We start from the raw sequence: 20,836 nt of genomic DNA on the forward strand, positions 1-20,836 counted from the left end.
CTACATAATCAAACGATGTGTAAGCATGATTCATGTCACCATTGTTAATCTCAGCAAGATGAGACCATAAGGAGCTAATTTTGGGCAAAATATTAATTTACAACAAAATTGACACTTTTTAATTAAAAAGCCGCCATGAGATATGTGAACACAAGTATCGGAGGATGCCACACACGCAATTAACACTTCACTCCCCTGCTGCTAAACTGATTGAGCCAATTTTTTCAATTTTGACAAGACAGACACAAGTGACACATAGCCCAAGAACCAAGTGAGAGTTTTAACGAGTTTAATCTTTTCCAAATGATGTACTATGAGATGGAAAAAGTGGTGGAATTGGGAGGTGTGCTGAGGTGTGGCACAGAGTGCTGAAATGTCCCAATTGGGCCAATTACTATGGTGAGGCCAGAGCCTGTGATTCAACCGCAGAGCGGAGCAGGACGGAGAGCTGTCACCACAGCTCCCCTTCATTATAGGGACCCAGAGCTGTCGCTGCATAGTGACATTTAAAGATAATAGCATGGAGATCTCATAATGTGTACTTGGTTAATCAGGCCATTTTCCAGCTGTTTGCCTGTGAGAGAGCCAATGAGATGGAGAGAATGAATCGGCGAGCAATAAAGCCAGAGCAGAGTTGTGACAAATGTAACCATTACATGTCACCACAGCTCTATAAACATGACTCCTACTCAAATTATGGTCATTAGTAAAGATGACCAAATTTAGCGGCCCCAGCTGAATATTGACCTCAGTCACTGAGTTAGAATATATGTTTGTGATTGGCTCCCAGGGCGGAGAGGCCCCGCCAACAGCTGAAACACGGCCAGTTCATAAGAGCTTGGACCGGATGTTAGGATTCAAAAATTATACCAACCCCTGTGCCACACCGGCCAGAGCCAAGAGCTCAGCCTGGAAGTTCCCATAACCAATTCAAGAGTTTACTTGGGTTTATTTTTCTTTTAAACCTTTGAAGAATGTGAAGTTTAACTTTCTCAACAAGAGGAGTCACAGTTAATTTCACACCTAGTTAAATACTTGGGCAGAATGCATCAGAGGTAAATGGTTTAGAACTAAAGCTTCCAACTGCGGTGATGATTTGTTATAAATGAGGCCAGTAATGGACATGCAGAGGATGTTGAAAATATTTCTCGTCAGAGTTGATGATGGCTTATGAAAGTAACACAGCAGGTACATATAGACAATGTATACTTTAAAGAGTGGTGGAAAGCTACATTGCATTTATACTGCGTCAAATTGCATCAAATACTGAACTTAAGTACAATTGTAAGATACCTGCAACTTGCTACTTTTACATTTACATGATTATCTTAATATAATGCATTTGTATCTGTTAAATACCTTGTTGTTGAGCACCTATTACACCACTAGTAGACCACAAACTAATGGGTGACGTCACGGTGATTATGTCCACTTCTTATAGTCTATGGTTTGATCCAATAGAAGACTTGGATAATATCTACTTTTACCTAAAAGCAGTAGAGTACTTCTACACTGTGGTATTACATAAGTAAAGGATCTGAGGTACTTCATCGACCACGGACTACAAATGCACACAACATCCAATAATGAACAGCGTCACACTGTAGATGTATCCTTATCTAAAGCATAAAACATTTTGTCATTCAGAGAGATTTAGAGAGTAACAGATTGTATGTTCTAGGTTGTGAGGGAAAGAGATTTAAACTTGTGTCTTAGAATAAACCTGCAAATCATCGAGCATATATGTCCTGTCAGTTATTCTCATTCCCAGTCTACAGATCCCTCGCAGTCAAAACAATCTCCCTTTGTATCATGCAAAGCCCGGTTCGACTGCTTGCACTGCCATTTCTCTCCCCGCTCTGCGCTCCCTGAGGTCTCTCTGCTCACCATACCGAGACTCTCACTGCCTCACCTCTCACCCCGCGTAACCACATTTTTCCCGCAGTGCGTGCTGTGTATTGTTAACCTTGGCATCATCAGCAGGGAAGACTAAGGATGCTCTCCCCTCCCCTCCTCTGTCCCCTCTTCTCTCTGGTTTGCTCTTCCGCCAATGAAACAAAAATATCGGGTGGAGCGATTGATCCGACACACTACTCTGATGACAAAAGGCTCAGTTTGTATCCTCTAGCTGATCCTGTGTCCTGTGTGTGTGTGTGTGTGTGTGTGTGTGTGTGTGTGTGTGTGTGTGTGTGTGTGTGTGTGTGCGTGTGTGTATACATAAGCATGCAGGAGACGTTTTCTCTTTACTTGCACTGTAACATCAATCACTCCTTGGTGTATCCGACATGTGTTAAACTCATCCGTATACTGAGTCATATCTTGATTGAAAAACAATTATCCCGACCATATGTTGTGCGCTATGCTCACCTATACATCCTGACATTGACGAGCTGAGAAGATGAGGTAATCCTATCCAAACTAATGATAAAAAAAAACCCTCTTCGTTTCCAAGTCTTTACACTACCTTCTGTCTCTTTTTATTGCGAAATACAGTGCTGTATGCTCTTGAAGAAGGAATGGCAGGTGACTGGCTACAGAAGTCTGAATTCCCTGGGTGCTCAATTCCACTTTTTCTTTTTCACTCCTGCAGCGAAAATCCATCTTTTTTTCTTCTTTTTTTTTGCTTTTACTGCGTTGAGGTAGACCAGATCAAAGCGGCCGAGAGCTGCAAAGTTTTATCGCCCTCCACTTTCCTTTCTGTTCACTCATTTTCCACAGACGATATCCTGCATCTGTTTCCCTCAAATGGTGTCTTTTTTGGCAGCCGTGTTCAGCAGTCTTTTAAAAAACTGAGTACCCATAAAGGGAGAAGTTATCAAAGTTGTTCTCCGCTGAACAGCAATAAATTGGCAGGGACATTTTGAGTACACTGCTTCTAGTCCTTTGCTGGTCTTTGTTGTTGTACCTAACTCAGCTTCTCTAGCGAAAAGCAGCATCTCCTGTGAATAAAAGAATCACCATTTTTTGTGTCAGCTGTCTTTTCTTAGCAACCGTGTTATCATTTTTGGGAAACTTTGTGGGGACTCTTTATCTTTTCCCAGCAGTGTGAGCATGTTTTTGCGTGGGCTAAATCCACATTTTCAAAGAATTGTCTATTCCAATCCATATAATTATTTGGTTTTCTGAAGTGCTTGAAAACAAATTTGATGGGTAAAGAGGCCCAAATCTTGTGAGGTCGCCCAAAACAAATTAAACTGTGATCTATTTTCATAAATGCTGCTATAACAAAATAATAACAGCAAAGGCAGCGTGAAAAGTCCTAGATTGGATGCATAATCTGACTCAGGACATGGTGTCAACAAAACAAACATGAATGTATTACTTTAGCTCTGAACAATGAGTCCAGCAGAACTCCACTCTGCCTTTTGTTGGAACTGGATCCCAACTTGACAAGCTGTCTTGATGATAAATGATCCAAAATTATTGCAGTAGCCATCCAACCAGAAAATGCAGCGTTAGCACAGCATAGCAATTAAGTCCATATTAAGCAAAGAGGACGGATCAAGTGCCAGGACGATTGCTGTTGTGCAGCCTTTGAGTACAGGTGATGGGAGCCCCGACTGCTCTCCACAGGTCTCCTCTCAGATGGGTAGCATTAACTTATTTTTTATGTTTTACAGCCACAACCAGACTCTGCTGTTTCTCTGTGCAGGTTCCAACACATAAACACAGAGAAGGAAAGTTAAAGTGGAATGTACATACCTTCTCCCCTATATCACCTTTCGGTCCATCTTCACCCATATCGCCCTGTGATGAAATCACACAGAGGTAATCATACTCAGTTCATTGATCGCAAGAATGTGTCGATGCTGAAATAAATAACAGCTGAGAATGGAAAAGCTATAGAAAAAGATATTAAACATGATCCCCTGATTGTTTAAACATGCATAACACACGGTAGGACTACTGTGATTGACTGCCGTGTAAAACAGCGTTATGAATGCTTGGAGAAAAAAAGCCAAGCACATTGTACATGTTGAATTTGGTCACTAACTGAGTCATCGCACATGGTTCATATATGATTGCAGGTGACGTAATACACTTTGTGGAGCATTGTGGAGGGCCTAAACTCCTGGCATTAACTGTGAAGAACTTCACTTCTAAACCCACAACTTTTCAATCTTAGCTGTATGAAATAGATTGAATGTCTGTTGATGGAGGGCTGTTTTTAGCCACGCTTGCTCTACACTGAAATATCTCAACAATGGATGGTTTCCAGACAATTGGTCTGAAGGAACTAATGGTAGTGTGCTTACACGCTGAACTAAGATGGTGAACAGTATTATACCTGCTTCTTAGCATGCTGATGTTAGCTCACAGCTCTTGCTGGTACATAACTTATCATTGCACGGCTTTAAATCCAGTTGATTTCATATCAAAAACATTGTAGCCTATTATGGTCTAAATTTGAAGGTGAGCAAATCCAAGGATTTAAAATAAAGGGTTGTGTCCTTGTGGAGGATATTATACTCATGTCAGAAGTTCAAGAAAATGAGCCTCCTGAAATAAGCTCTGTGCTTCTCAAACAAACAGTTTTTATCTGTTAGAGACTGGCACTGCTTTGTTGAATTTGCCTTCTGGCTCTTCAGTTGACAACCAAAGCCAAAAACAATAGTTTATGTTAACATATTTGGCTCCTCTCAAAATAAAAGCCCATAGTACTTTGGAGTGAATTTCAGTGCTGTCTTTGGCAGTCTTCTGACTGTCCTTCACTTTTCATGAATCCACATGGTTTTAAATTAGAGCCTAATCGATTGTGAATCATACAATGAATAGCAATTCCAAGAATTTAAAATGAAAAGGTTGCGTCTTTGTGGAAAACATTTAAAAATATTGAAGATGAACTTGCTGTAACAGGCACTAAACTTGACATCAGGCGGTCATCAGTTTAGATGCATTGTTATTTTTCTATCTATCTATTTGTTAGAGGTTAAAATGACGACTAACAGGGAGTCAGAATTTAAAAAAGCATTCCTGGCTGGCTCTTTACTTCACTAACAAAGCCAAAAACTGCATTTTATGTTAACAAATCTCAAAAACGTGTAGTATTGTAAATCTGCAATTCCCAGCCTGAGGGAAGGGACTCACACAGGATTACGAAGATTAGAAATAAGATATTTAACATATTCCGACACAGTGATAGTTATTTTTCTGTCTAATATTAGCTTTTCCACAATGAAATAATGGACAGTTTCCCCTTTTCATGCTTGTAAAAACTCTTGAAATGAATCAATCTTGGAAGGGAACATCGATCTTTGGTTGGACTGCTCACAACTCGTAGACATGTGACAAGACCCAGGAATGACGACATGGCTTCATATTTACCTGATTGACCTGAACTCACGCCAAAGCAATCTCCTCTAGATGCAGTTTCTCTAAGTGTACATTGAGCCAATGTTGGCACCCATTCCCCACAGAACACCGGCGATGCTGTGAGCAGTGGTTGCCTCATCATTACAGTGAATCCAAAGTGTTAACGGTGTGGAATAAGTCTCTGGTTTGAAGAACAACTGAGAACAACTGAGAACAAGAGCCTGAAGGCCAGTTTTGTGGTCGATGAAGAACAGTGAGTCATCACTTCCCTCCCCGTCCTGTCTCACTATTGACGTGGCCCGTGTTACCCCCCCCCCATCCGATGCTATCCAACAACAGCGAATAATGGCACTATTAGAATTAGGGAATGGAGAGAATAGGCCTATTGTGTGGGTTTAGTATTTTGGTCTTCTCCGAGGCCTGGAGTTGGAGAAATTGGGTTCAATTTTGTGACTCACTGAATCATTGACTCACTGGTGGCCAGATCTCAGATGGGTGTCACCTTTGAACAAAACGAGGTGGAGTTGTGGGACTTAAAGGCAGAGCTGCCGTCATGACGGCTGTTCTTACATTTGCTATGATATCAAGACTGATGCTACCAATAATGGTTGGTGATCTGAATTAGCACTTTACCTTTTCACCTTGCTCTCCCATTTCACCCTGTTGGGAAAGAAAGCAGAGTATTAAACACAGAGAAGCTCGGGGGGAGTTATGTTTAGTTGGGGAATTACTGCAGACATTCAGGGTCAGATAGTATCTGGGGTTGGATTAAGGAAATTCTCCTGTGTTATGGCTGCTTTTTCCCCAGACAGACCCCAGAGTATCAGCAGTAGAGTATTTTTAAAACTTGCACATTACTAAAATTTGTCAATATTAGCTGGCCAGAATACTATATTTCACCACAATTTCAATTAATCTAAACCCATTTTCTAGGTACCATTAACACATTTTATTTCACACATGAATATCTGTTATTAAGGTAGCATGTTCTCATTCATATATTGCCAAATACAGATCATGTGAACATGATCTAACAAAGATGAAATGTCTTGAATGAATATGAATGTTTTCTAAATATGAAAAAATAAAATTAAAAAAATCGAATTGTAATGGAAAAAAATGGCATAAAAAAGATGTCCAAAAGTAAAGGGAAAAAAAAGAAAAGAGAAAAAGAGAATGTTTCTTGGATGGGAAAGGATGAAAGATTACATATTTTTTACTTTAGTCAAATAATAAAAAAAAAAGATCGTCGTGAATTTACAAGAATAAGAGCACACACAATGTGTGCGCACCAGACCTTGGCTCCGGGGACACCGTCCAATCCTGGGATGCCAACATCCCCCTATGGACAGCATAACATACACACAGTGGCTGTATTCAGTGTGCTGTCTCAGCAGTGTGAACTCTGATTTAAGGTCAGGAGATACAACAAAACTTCACATTTTGTTCGTTATATAGAGATTACTTCTAACCTTAACAGAGCTTAAACTTGCGTCGTCACTGGACAGGTGTTATGTATTTGCAGGATAGTTGAATACAGAGTACCAGATAGGATAGATAGTGTATTTTAATTCAGTGTATTGCCAGGAATGGACTCTCCACATAGAGCTGAATAAATTCCATAAAATTCTCCAAAAAAGTACCAAAGTATAAACTAAAAAAGCCGCAAACTAAATCTGAATGTAGGGAGAATAAAAAGGCTGATTAAAAGCTTCATTATCTCTGGTCTGGTTCTCAACATGAGCAAAAGACATAAACCAAATCAATCTGATTCACGCCAGCGCGGATGTCACTGAGAACCTCGGTCCATGTGTTGCCAAAAACAATTAACCTCGTGACCTTTGTAATCCTACCACATCATTAGTCTTTTAGATGGCAGCTATTTCTCAAACCAGAGACAACTTTAACTGGATGATGCTGATTATTGTAGCCAGAATGGAAAATCTGTCATTTAAATCAAACTACATGTCAATGGGCTGCTCAATACTGGCCATATTGTCGGCAAAACTGGGTTATTGATGACACTTTTATTTCATTTTGGTAACAAACTGCGCTTATTTTTCTTTCTCAGTGCCTTATTGTTTTCATTTTTTCCCCACAATGCTTTGTTTTCAAGAAGCATTATGTATGATCTGTGCATAGGGAGTATCCCCTCAGCTACACACTAGTGGTGAAACTCTTTATAAATACTGGAATCATGTATCATCTATCGGCCCACATATGGAAGTCATTGCCATAATGATGATGATATATTGCCATAATGATGATGGAGTCTGATTAAAAACTCCTAAACTGGGGCTGATAAGGTTTGCATTAGTAATCATCCCCTTTTGGTGGATATCTATGTCAGATCAATATGATGTCTGCCAGTCAACCTGCCACTGCTGGCAGAGCAGCCGTTTTTGCTTTAGACTTCAACTTTCTGCATGAGTGACGGTTACATACCATAACAGATTCTCTTTTATAACTGCGTTGCACAGCATTGGCGTTCTATTTCATGCTGGCAAACCAGACTCCTTACACAAGTATGGAATTATGCCTTCAGCTTTTGCTGTCTCCATAGTCAGTATGGCTTCCACTCTGGTTTCTATTACAGCCATGCGTGGCTCTCCACTCATATCATATAAATGCATGCTTGAGATTAGGAAGATGGCGCCTCTCAAATCATCTCCCCATTCACTCTCGTTTGTTCTGGAATAAACATGCTTTACCATTTTTTTCCCCCCGTTGCAAAACACCTGCAATGTGTCTTCTTTATTCGGTTTGAGAATGAAATGCAGAAATGAGCTGAGAGTGTGAGCAGATTCACAGGCTGCCGCACTTTGTGGTTAAGACTCGAGGATGCAGCCCAGGGGGATTTCTCCCAAATAGGATAGCGGTTTGCAATTGTCAGAATGCATGGCAGAACGTCTTTAATATGAAAAGTGCAACACATGGCCAAAAGGGCTAATGAAAAACTCTCAATATGTTAAAGTCAATCTTTTGAACATAAAATACTTTCAGGTGTGGATAAAAGTTAACTTTTTTTGTATGTGTATTATTTTGTGACGGAAGCGTTTTACCATGTTCAGGCAAAATTTTGTGGGGTTTTCAATTTCGCATAAAAATATCCAGCTAACCTCTTCTTTAAAACCTTTATTAATAAAAAGGGAACAGAGGTCATGTTTCGCTTGCAAATCCTGCTTAATTCTAAAATAAAATTTTACAACTGAAGGAGATTAACAAAACTAGTCTAAACTACGAGTATAGAAATGTGTACCACAATCATCTCTTTATATGAATGACCTCACCTTCAGTCCATCAACACCTGGGTTGCCAGGAGGCCCGAGGAAACCCTGAGAAATAACACACAAAAGGAGTTTAGGTGTTTCATTGCATTCAACAATCACACTGTATTTTCCTTGCAAAGAAAGTGGACATTGCAAAGTTATGGTTATCAAACATTAAAATATATGAATGACAATGTACTTTTGCTGTTCAAAGAATAGTCACAAACTAAACTATACCACTATACCATCAAACGTTGACACGGACACACAGACGTTGGATTAAGAGCAGACCTGCCTATTGTTCCCACACTGATTTTACAAAAATCTTGCCAGAATAAATATTGCATGTCATATTTTTAAAATCTGCTATGTTATGGATGTCACAGGGAGAGAAAGTCAGTAACCTTTTTGTATATACTGTAGCTCTTATGTTTGCATGTGCTCCTTTAACTTACTTAAAGCAGATGATTGAGACTCCGAGGTTGTACCAAGCATGTTTTAAAGAACTCCTACTCTCTCGCATAACGGTTTGCTTATGTTGACAATTTGTGCTTCTTTGTAATAAAAATGACTTACTGTTACCGTGGTCACATTTATACATGTATCAGAGATGAGTGAAACAATGGTGCATAGACTTGAAGTAATGAAAACCTTTTTTTTTTATATTATTTGTTACACTTCATAATCAAACTATAACATGGGATGAAGGAGAATTGATCACATTACAGAGTGAAAGCAGATTCAATATTTTATTATTACTATACGTATAAGTTAAATTATATGATTCACACTCAATATCATGCTGTGACACCAAATCAATCAGCAAGGTGATGAAACTTGAATAACTGCTAAACACAGCACTCCACCAGCAGCAGATCTGACTGAGTAGCCTCTGGGCCTGGTTTATGAGTCATTAACACGGCGGTGTGTCATCATTGACCCCTCCACACACCCCCTCCTACGCCGACGGGAGGCCTTGCCGACAGATGACAGCACAGACAGGAAGTGTCTGATTGGGTTACACTGAACAAACACTGGCAGCTACCTGATGGCTGGATATGGCTTACATCTGTTCCCCACATCAGCGCCGCCAGGGAGCCGGTGCCTATCGCAGCGCTTAGCTCCAGGTTCCCTGTTCTCCGTCTCCCGCCTAGTGTTGTTCAAGCCTTAACTCTTCTCTTGTCCATTTACTTGCCCCAACTGTGGCCCTGCCTCACTAATCTCCAAGTAAACATATTCAACATTCAGCACGTGTTTTTACAGCCATTTGTGCAACTTGTGCACAGTCACTATCAAATCCAAAACATTATTCTACTGCTAAAGAAATCCTCCCTTGGTTTACATTAGAATTTCAACCTTTTCAGTGTGAAATGTATTTTTTATGTAATTCAGTGAATAACTTGTCAGTGGAACAAGAAATTATTCTCTAGACTCACCTTCTCCCCTTGTGGCCCTTCAGGTCCCTATAAATGAGAAAAGAGACAGAGACAGAGACACAGAGAGAGAGAGAGAGAGAGAGAGAGAGAGAGAGAGAGAGAGAGAGAGAGAGAGAGAGAGAGAGAGAGAGAGAGAGAGAGAGAGAGAGAGTTGAGGAGAAACAGGACAAAAAAAGTCCATGTCAGATGAAATAATATGATTTCCACAGCCAACACGGTCACAGCAGAGAGACTGGCAAGGCTTCTGGTCGGATTCCATACAGTGAGCACACACCCTTCAGGCAGAACCGAATCACAATCGATCCCTTGTTTTACTCTGAAAATCACCCTGTGCCTTCTTTTCATTGAGCTTCACCATAAACATGAATCTCTAATGAGACCATGAATAACAAAATCTTCTACGGTTTTATCTTTCATGTTGAGCTCTTTCTTTATTCATTTTAGCGACTGTAAAAACTTGTTTGGCTGTTCCACATTCTAAGCCTACAGTCCAACACACAGAGAGGTTCATTACCTAAATAGGCCAATAGTTGGAAAGCCTTACAAAGCTAATAAGTTAAACAGGGAGAAAAAAAAAGCGCCACATCCCTAACTAAGATTTAACTCTGTGATAGATGTGTCTGGAAGGACAGTTTCTATTTTCAACCTGCTGTTTACCCCAGTAAAACCGGAGGCCATGTTGGACCATCACCCTCCTCCACTAGAACCTGTCTGCAGGACTGCTTTATGACCTCAATGAGAAACCAAGCTGAAAGTTAGGTTCTTCCATTTTGGCTTCAGAAGTCTCAGAACTATTGCAGTATCCACAGCAGTTCATCAACACCGTCACGCCTGGCTGTGAGGACACTTCATGTTGGCCAACATTTTCCTCCCTGTCGGCTCAGGATCTACAGCGAATGGTGTTAATTGGCTCATCACTCTCAGTTGAGCCAAGGCCAAGCAGACCTTATATCCCACAACCTCTCTTGGTCCCCCGATGAGTGTAAAAGGTTTGTGTACCCATATTTGAAAGTAGCCAATGAGGACACATTCAGGTCGAAAAGTTTTGATGTCAGTGCACATTCTTTTGAAGACGTCTTTTGAAGACGTGAAGGTTGGTGGTGGCCAATGTATGCCTTGAGGCCAAAGCACCAACGGGTGCAAAAAGGACCATAATAATGACTAATTCTCTGAGAATAAACGTTTGTTCGATCTCTTGTTTGTTTTTTGTTGATGAAATAACGTGATCACCAAGTAACCGAAGCTCTATACTTTCCCATTCTGAATTTCCATTTCAAGTTCTCACATTTACAGAAATTGCCCACACAGTTACAGCACATTTATAGTGCATTCCATCTGCACTTATAACAAAAACCTCAATGAACAACTTTCATTATCCCAGCCGACCAAGAAAAAGGTTTTCCTCCCGCTTGCCTTTAAAAGCCTTTTTGTTGGCTATCCACAGTAGGGTTTGGTAAACATCTTTATGACCCACTAGGTATGTGAGAGCATGTGCCACTCGCCTGAGCGCTAATTAGCTTGGCTACATCTGAGAGCACTCAGGAGCTACTGGCTGAAAAGGAGATTTTTCACAAAGTCAAGGGCCCTTTAGGAAGTCTTGGTCCTGGCACTTTTGTTCTCAACTTTGGGCCCTAGGAAATAAAAATTGGGGAATAATCTAAACATTTTAATTTAAAAGGAGACCTTTTTCAACTAATAGTATTCATCATGATAGCACATGCTCAGCATACAGCACCTCAGCTGCCTCATTTAACATGCATAAAAGAAGAAAATCTGCAAATGTGCAATATCAACAGGACGCCTATTGAAGTCGAGCATCCGAGCGCAAATACAAAGCGCTGAATGTTCGCTGCTTTCATTCATGACTCGGAAATGACAAACAATGAAGCAATTGGCAGGTCCCTTCCCACACTCAGACTGCAGTTGAACCCTCAGCCGCTTGAAGAACTACCAGAGTCTGCATTTCTCGCTCAGCGTTCACAGAGAAACTATGATCAAAGCACAGAAGAGCTTCATGTTGGAGCTTTCTGTTCAAAGCCTCTGTTTAACTTAGAAGATTATTGAAAAAGCTTTGCAATACAGCACAGCTGATTACATTAACTTAAGGAACTTTCAGCTTAATATTTTTTGACAGCCTTATTGTTATCTTAATGTTGGTCGATGTAGCAAAACATTGTGCTCACCACCATCACTGTAGAGATTGTGGAAATGAGTGCTTTATTTAAACTGTGTACATGAATTTTCATTTTGTAAGACCTTTCAATCACACGCTCTTTACTGCCACTACTACAACTGTAAACAAAGCAGCAGCTATGTAGCAAGAATATGGCACATATAGACCATCCAATCAATCGAAATGTTGACTAAGAAGTAGCTCTGAAATGCATTGTATCCCCTTGTCTCTCATTGGATTCCAGTTTCCAGTAGAGCGTGTGTCTATTTTATATAAAATGACAGTGCTGACTACTGTATTATGCTAACCTTTATGGGTTGCAGTTGCCATTAAGGTCTCTGTGGTCTTTTCCTTGGTAATCCATGTAGGGCTTACCAAGTGTTTTTGTTTTTTAAAGCTGATTCTGATATATTTCAGACTAAATACTCACTTGACTATATATCCCATATCATTAGGATTGAGTATTTTCCACGAGAGTCACATACTTGGCACTCTAGAATAGACAAATTGTTTGCTCTATTTTAATGTCTTACCAACAGTCCAAAAACCAAAGATACAACAGAGAAAAGCAAAACAAAAACTGCCGAGAGAATGAGAGGAGGTTTTGGTAGAAAAATATGTAGGTATATGACAAATTTCCTTTAAGAAAAAAAAAGATTTGTTCCCCAGCCAAAAAACTTTTTGCCCATTGATGTCAACATTTGCCACAACATTGTTTGAGTCCACCGAGCATGTCCTAAGCCATTTGCTCGCATCTTTGCTCCTCATGTTTGGCGTCACATTAAAAGGAAAGTTAGTCAAGGACACCAAAATATTATAGGTATACCGTCATTATAGAGGCATATTAAGTCAATTAAATCCCTACATGCATGTCATTGTGCTTTTAAACGAATAATGTGAGTCACTGGCGCATGTTGGGTAGTTATGGAATGAAAAGGATGTAAAAGAGGAGCAGCAAAATTTAAAAATAACACCAAAATGCAGATAGGAGAGTTTTTTTCCACTGACACCACATACAATACACAACTGGTTTTCTTATTTAGTCTTTTTGAAGCAAAATCAAGGCCCAAATGAAAACTGTGTGCGAGGCTTCAAGCCACCTTTAGAGTGATGAAGACCCCCTTAATTTACCCCAGAGAGACCTTATGGCACTGATGGTTTTGAATTGAGTCCTGAAAATATTTCCTTTTTCTTCCTCCCACCTCCCCCCCTCCTCCTTGTTGCTCCACAAGGGTTTAATCCTTCTAACCAGCACCATATGTCCTGGAAGGCTGCTGGAAAACTCTGGAATCTACTTTTGCCTCTTTAACAATAGCATATACATCAAAAACGCGGAGCTGTGTCAAGTGGGCGCTAGGTCCTAGAGCACCATAAAAGAAGCAAAAGTTGGTGAAGGACCAACCTCAAAATCCCCACCTCCAGTTGACTTGTGCAGATCTAAAAGGGCTGATCAAAGATTATCCTTTAAGCTTGATGTACAAACTGGAGCCTATTGGTCTAGTTGCTTATGCACATCTAATTCATATTGATTTCCAAAGGCCGATCAAGGGTGTGGACTGGAGTTGCGTTTCTGGATGGAGAATTTCTTTTTATTCCCTCTCCAGAGGTTTAACAACCCAAATTATCATTTACAGAAACATCCCTCTCTAATCCATTATCTTATCATAGCAAGACAAACTGCCGCTGGCTGCAAACAGAAGCTAGGAAACTCCACTGTTTTTGAGCAGCCATGTCACATCACATCTCTACAACCTCTGAGACGTGCTCATCTCACGCTGCTTTACAGGAGGAATGATTCCTAAATGATGACATTACTCCTCGTTAAAAGTACATTAGTGTCATGCTGTATACTCCTGAAATAGTATGCCTTATTTCAAGAAATACAGAGAGCGGCGCATATTTTTTATTCAAAGCTCTGCGCGAGGGATTCAGCATTCATCTTGTGGAGAAATACTCCAGCTGCTGTCGTGAGAGGTTGTATAAGCACTGGAGACTCATGGTTGCACACCTGGGACTACTGAGAAATCTGCTGCAAATTTGACATTCATGACACTAAATAAACACGCTGCTTACACAGCGATGAGCAGAAGGGGGGATAATGGCTAAAATGTATAATTAAAACCAACAAAAGCTGAAAACTGCAGCAACATAAAAGCAGAAAGAGGGTAAAGAGTGAAGAACGATTAGCATTTTCAGCTTTAAACTCCTCGTGCTCTCCAGTTAATGTGTCTCTATAGCCACTTATGCCTCACCATCCTTCATTTTCTCTGTCCATTTATTTCCAATCCACCAACTTTTTCCACACCATGGAAAGGGTCAGAGATGGAATCAGAGATGGAATCAGAGATGAAAGCGCTTGATAACGCCTCCTCTGTCAGCTTTACTTACTCTCCCCTGCAGTCGTGAAAACTGACATCACCAAGACTTTTCTCATGTCACGCTTTCCGTCTTTGTTTTCTCTGGAATTTGGCTTGACCTATTCGATGTAGCTTTTATGAGGAAACTTTAATCAAATGCTTTATTTGCTGAACACCACAAGTGGTATCCAGTTGCTGTTAACTGGAACAGCTTGTCCCTACTGTATAAGGAGTTTTTCTTGGAGAAAACAAACGCTTTTGCAGGGTATCATAAAATGTGGCATTAACATTCACCATATTACCCAAAAACCTTATGAATTGAATGCATATATAAATTAAATGCACATATAAAAAAAATTCTAAGTGGCACGATTGCTTTGTTAGTTAAAGACCCAAGGTTAAAATGAATAAACTCAAAATCCAAATAGATGTAGTGTATTTTTGATAACGTCACAGTTGATTTGTTAGCAAATTAAACACGTCCCAACAAAAAAAATATATATATTTGTACTAATTTGTCAGTGTAACAAAGGCAGTCTGTCAGTGAAGGTCAATACCGCAGCAGAAAAAGAGGTTTAAATGAAAAAGTCAAAGAATTATTGATCAACTTATTAATCAAAGCAACCTGCCTCCACATGACATGAGCCATTTTGGAAAGTGTTGGTGTTGTTGGATTCTTTTTGCATTCAATGTTGTACAAAGTTGAGGATATTCATAATGAAGCCGAGTTAGTTGAGAAGACTGATACCATTCTCATGTCTGCATGGTTAAAATGAAGCTACCTCCAACAGGCTGTTAGCTTAGCTTAGCATAAATACTGGAAACAGAAGGAAACGAGTCTGGCCCTCTCCAAAAGTAGCAAAAATCTGCCTACCAGCACCTCTAAAGCTTTCTAATTAACATATACACATACCTCATTTGTTTCATCCGGACACAAGCTGAAGCATAAAATTAACACAAAAAGAAAAAAGTTTGTCCTTACCATGATTCCTGTTTCTCCAGCCTGCCCTGGATCACCCTATATAAATACAAAACAGACAGTTAATGGAGGAGCAGTGGGCCAAGTCTTCTCTGAGAAGTTGAGAACACGCATGGCGTTTTAAAAAATATCGTAAACAACATTTTGAGTTAAACAAGACAAATATTACGGTGAAAAAAATACTGCATTTTTTACAATATAGTTGAGCTCCCCGTTTCTTTTAGTGTTTTAACAGCCGCTATGGTGCAACGGGGCCAGGTTGCCAAGTAGAGCTCAGCATTGTTCTGCTCATATACCGAGTTGGCTATGAGGCATTTCATCATGCTGTGGCACCTGTAGCCTTCACTGTCTCTGTCCAACAACCGTGTTCTAGTCTCTGTTTTCGGTTCAGGCCTGGCTCGTGGATGTTACTGAAGTTTTTGGGGTAGAAAAGAGACATGGCCAGATTTCTATGCCAAAGCCACGCTTGAACATTATTAAATTTTTTCCTCTTTGTGACGTTTACAGGGCAATTTTTGCTACCCTCCTTCTATGCCATTTGCGGTAGAAAAAATAAATCATGGAAGAAGCACCCCGGCAAGAAAATTTGTATTCCTTGGAAAAAACGCAACAACTATTGCAACTGCAACTGGAAGAACTGACAACAATCATCATCAAAAACTTGGAAAGAATCAGATAAACAACACTTAATATTTTTACACTCCCACTGTGAACTCAGCCAAGACAATAAAGATCAGCTGGAGCCCTCGGAAGGTTTTATGGCTGAACATAATTGACAAGCCTTTTCTGTTTCTTCTTTCTCTCACAGGCAGAGATCACATAATGAATGTGATGCCAGTGACAGGCTTAAAGACATGGAAAATGTTACATTATAATGAAAAACAATCAAATGAACGTAAATCCATACAGTGAAGGACTCTCTTGGGAGCATATTCATGTTTAGCTAAACACATCAGCGCAATGAACTGCAATGTAGTTTGTCTAGTCTTCATTAGAAAGCTTTTCATGGGGATAAACCCTCCCAGCACTGGGTTACAGTCAAATTGAATAAGAGTACATAAAGAGCAGAACTTGTTTTACTCTTAATGGAAACAATGCAGTACTTTTTAGAGAGAAAATCCCCACATTTTTTACTGATCCAATGCCATTTTAATAATACACTGGCTGCAAATCTTTGTTCCGTTTATCCAGACTTCCTCAGATGTCAGGTAGAAATCAATAAGGTACTCACTGCCAGACCGGGTACACCTCTGGGTCCATCTTTCCCAGTGTCCCCTGGAGGTCCCCTCGGCCCAGGAGGTCCCGGTGGCCCTGGTGGCCCAGGTGGTCCAGCTTGCCCTTGATCTCCCTGTGCGGCAAAATAACACATTTAAGCATCAGTATTCTGTGATATTGTTGGATCCACTGAGACTGGAGCCACTGCAGTTAAATGATAATGAACAGAGAGTAGTGGAATGATCTCGTGGGTGGCTATGGGCTGCCTCCATTCATAACATGGAGGAGAGTTTGCATTTTAGATCATATGGCTAAAACTAGCAGACAAGATGGAGCTGAATCTGATTTACAGCTGGAACAGTAATCCCCTAAAATCTATGAATTCCTAAATGGACTTAATGAGTTGAATAGGAGTTGTACATTAGGCACCAAAAAAAATCTGTGGAGCTACAATAATCAAGGCAAAAATACACTTAAAATATGTGGTCCTTTATTCTACTGGATTATTAAAAACTCTAAGAAAACCTTCAACAATCCAACTTGTAAGGAAAGTACTTTAAGTAGTGCCAGGATAGTAATTCATTTTACCTTAATGAAACCTTTTCTAAAAAGAGATTTCCATATTTCGCTTTTACTTTTTAATAGAAGGAGTACAACAGAGTACTTCTGACAGGTCTTTCTGAAGGTCCACATGCAAACTGAAGAATGCCCAGAGAGAAGTGATTGGGTGAGACTTGGCACGACAGAGAGAGAAAAGAGGACACAGCCACTACCTTAATGAGTCGTCGCTTTATGAGCTGCTGGTCAGCGGAAAGAAAGCCATGATTGATCTTAGGGAAGACCATCTGAGCAGGTGTGTGAGGTCAAGAAGTCGTAGGTCAGAGGTGAGATAAGGTTGAAGAAGGATGAGGTCCCAGAAAGCGAGGAGGAGGAGGAGGAAGGCAAATGCAAAAAGAAACAGATTTTGTTAGAAAGGCCTGTGTTCATGAACCCCGGTCCAGCGCCTTTACAGATGGGGGGGGAGAAATCCACACTTTTCCAGCACAGAGGTGGTTTGATTCGGAAGTCTGGGCTTTTTTTCCTTGGAGCCAGGACCCATAATTACCACCTCAGGGGTGTGAGGGCGCCACAGTGGGCTCGCAGACCCCGGAAAAATGGGAATTTCTCCTCCTCTGTGAAAGCGCTGTCATCATCTTCATTGCGCCTGCTGCTAAGTCAGACCCCGGGAGCTGCACACACTGAAACCAGCGTGGGCGACCTTCTGAATTGAGGTTGATTTCCAACCTTGTTGCTTTCAATGCATGCATTATTCTGCTAGTGTCCATTGGTATTAAGTGGCTTTATCCATCGCTGAAAGAATCCCAAATCCCGAATGCCAAACTGGTGGATTGAAGGATTTGTGGCAAACCATGGGCATGAGCTTTAAAAAAACATTTTGCCACTTTGGTTCATCATCGAATATTCCTCTTGGAGTTCCTTCCATTTATTTTTGCATCAATGGACACGAGCCAGACCACATCTTCTTGCTCCAGTCAGCTGCATATTTCTTGGTTGTAAAAGGCCACCTTGGCTATAAATGGGGAACCTGGCATTAGGCATGGAACAGAGATCTTGAGTGACTGACTGGTAGCTGCAGTGGGGGAAGAGGATAACGATTGACTGGCTGTGATTAATTAGATGGGTTTTTTCCTGTGCCTAGTCCATCGTCAGGTTTTGAGACAAAGCAGCCGACAGTGATTTATATACTCCCAGTGTGTGCTGCTGAGGGGTCGGACTGAGCAGCTAGGCCGCACCACCACCGACAAACCTTGACAGTCAGGATCTGATTGCTGTGCAAAGCAGCCAGCGTAGGGAGACCAGGCAATCCCTAAAGGGACAAACAGCAGAACATGGCACAACACACGCATGACATTCAAACACTGGGTGAACAAAAACAGTTAAAGCAGGAAGAAGATGCATCCTACTTCTAAATATTCTCCCAAATTTGTATACGAGCAGTATAATATGTGAAATACTTTAACATGTATTCAAGGGTCTTACTTGAAACTGGCTAACATCAAATTCAACTGTCAAACTATTTGTTTTGAGGACCAGACATTTCAGACCTAAACAAGACCAACATTATATTTTAAACATTCACCATTTAAACAAGTCCAAGCTTAGGCGGTGTAGAATGGATGCTACATTGTCATTGCTAAAGTAACCATTTCCTGTTGTTTTCTTCCAAATATACAGACAGAACATTTGGCCAGAGGATTATCTTAGAACAGACTTTGAACTATATCATGCTGGTAAATTGAGGAGCTGTATTGTTTGCAGAATTTCTGGGGAACATCAAGGGACTGAGATGTTCACTGGCAATTCAATCAAATGGTTTCCAATTCCCTTGTCAACAACAGACATGATGGGATGATGTGACCTACTCATGAAAACTGAATACAAGAAGAAAGCATCAGGCCTTTTTCTTGTTAAGAGGAGACAAGGGTGTATAGCTGGATGCTAACTTTAATCTGAATCCAGAAACATTGACATGTTGTCAGCCAAACATGGTTTAGAATGTTATACTCAAATAAAGTCACTTTGTTTAGTTTTATTGACTGTCATAAATCGTTCTTTAAGGGTATATTGTCCATACTTAAACATATTAATTTTTATTTCATTGTACTGCCGTGCAAGCTGGTCTTTGATAGTGACACGTCTTTTACAGGCATGTTGCAGTATTAATGTCCACTGAAACATGAATTGACAGTTTGCAAAGCCCCTTCCACAAACAGCACTTGTCAAGTCAAAGCCTAGCATGCATAACTAGGCATGGAAGAGCTGTCCAGCTTTGGGTTTTTCATCAAGCTGAGGTGGTGTTCATGGGGCTGTAATTAGAGTGAGTTGTCTTTTTTCTCAGCCTTTCCAAAACTAAAAACACAACAGAGGCCTTATTGCTTCATAAATTACTGTGCAAAAAGGAAAAGCCTGACGATGAACGCTTGAAGGTAAATGTTTTTACCTTTAATGCTAAGTCTATAAAAGAACATGTGAAGATTGTACCGCAGTGGTTGTACAGTGATTGCATATTCTCTTGTTTATCTTTATACTGCAGGTTTTGCTTCACCATAAATAACCAACCCGAATGAACATTATTTCTCAAAGACTGGCACACCAGCATAAACATGTCCTGTAAGAGACCAATCTCCCTCCATATTCAATTTTAAGATAAAATCTGGCCTATCCAAACATTACTTTGGTGCCATCCCTCTGGTTTTCCAAAGCTAATTCAAAAAGCATGGCTCATTAAGAATATGGCTTTCAAGGCAGGCAGATTTAATTCAGCCCTGCAGCAGAGCAGAGCAATACGCTTACACTGGAGACAATAGCCATGCTGTGTGTAACTGGGATTGAAGCGCAACTATTTCCCCAAGTTATTTACAGCCTCAAATATCTTGAGGACAAAGAAGGAAAACACAAACTGGATTATGGTCAGGGGGAAACAGACTATACAAAGAGTTTAGACAGGAAAATGTAGTGTGGTGCATGCACATATGAATGCCCTCTGGGTTGTATCGTTTTGGCTTTTGCAATGACTTCAATACATAAGCCTGGGCAGACACTGAAGAGAAGCAACCCCACTGACTAATGTGTGTTTGAAATGTGTAAAAAATAAATATGTAATTATCTGACCACAAAACATAGTTTGATCTTTCTGTGCAGAAGAGTAAAGCGGAGAAAGGCTTGACTAGGTGTGTGTTACCGCATTGCCTCTGCGCTGATGTCTATGTGTGAGAATGATAATGACACGGCGGTTGACAGAGAATCCTAACCATTCACAGATTGCTTTGTTTTGCTTCTCTCCTCAAAAGCGGATGTTGGTTATTTGGTGAGGAGCTCTATTGCTATGTATTCGCCTGCAGCAAGATGACTGCAACTGTAGTAAACAAAAAGCCAGATATGAGGACAATCAGCAACAGCCGTCATAGGACGCTGGCCAGAACCAGCATCTCCACGACCACACAAAACATCCCAACCAAATGCAGACTGAGGCATTTTAGCTCTATGTGGAGTGGATTACCAGTTCTGTGCACAGATGGCTTTAATACATGTGG

The 20,836-nt window shown here is 40.5% G+C and overlaps 1 protein-coding gene across 1 annotated transcript in view; it reads right to left on the bottom strand.

The window, feature by feature from the left end:
• Positions 1-20,836, bottom strand: part of LOC137874629 (collagen alpha-1(XXV) chain) — a 146,474-nt gene that overhangs the window by 24,737 nt on the left and 100,901 nt on the right. The window contains exons 7-14 of the mRNA XM_068713471.1: positions 17,516-17,587; positions 16,759-16,875; positions 15,531-15,566; positions 10,019-10,045; positions 8,604-8,648; positions 6,611-6,655; positions 5,947-5,973; positions 3,703-3,747 (exon numbers count right to left, since the gene is read on the bottom strand). Of these exons, the coding sequence (XP_068569572.1) occupies positions 3,703-3,747; positions 5,947-5,973; positions 6,611-6,655; positions 8,604-8,648; positions 10,019-10,045; positions 15,531-15,566; positions 16,759-16,875; positions 17,516-17,587 (414 nt within the window). The remainder of the gene's footprint in view (positions 1-3,702; positions 3,748-5,946; positions 5,974-6,610; positions 6,656-8,603; positions 8,649-10,018; positions 10,046-15,530; positions 15,567-16,758; positions 16,876-17,515; positions 17,588-20,836) is intronic.

The sequence above is a fragment of the Cebidichthys violaceus genome, unplaced genomic scaffold, assembly GCF_023349555.1.
Source record: "Cebidichthys violaceus isolate CVI_PGR_0920_01 unplaced genomic scaffold, fCebVio1.0.p SCAF_19, whole genome shotgun sequence".
Taxonomy (NCBI): Eukaryota; Metazoa; Chordata; class Actinopteri; order Perciformes; family Stichaeidae; genus Cebidichthys; species Cebidichthys violaceus.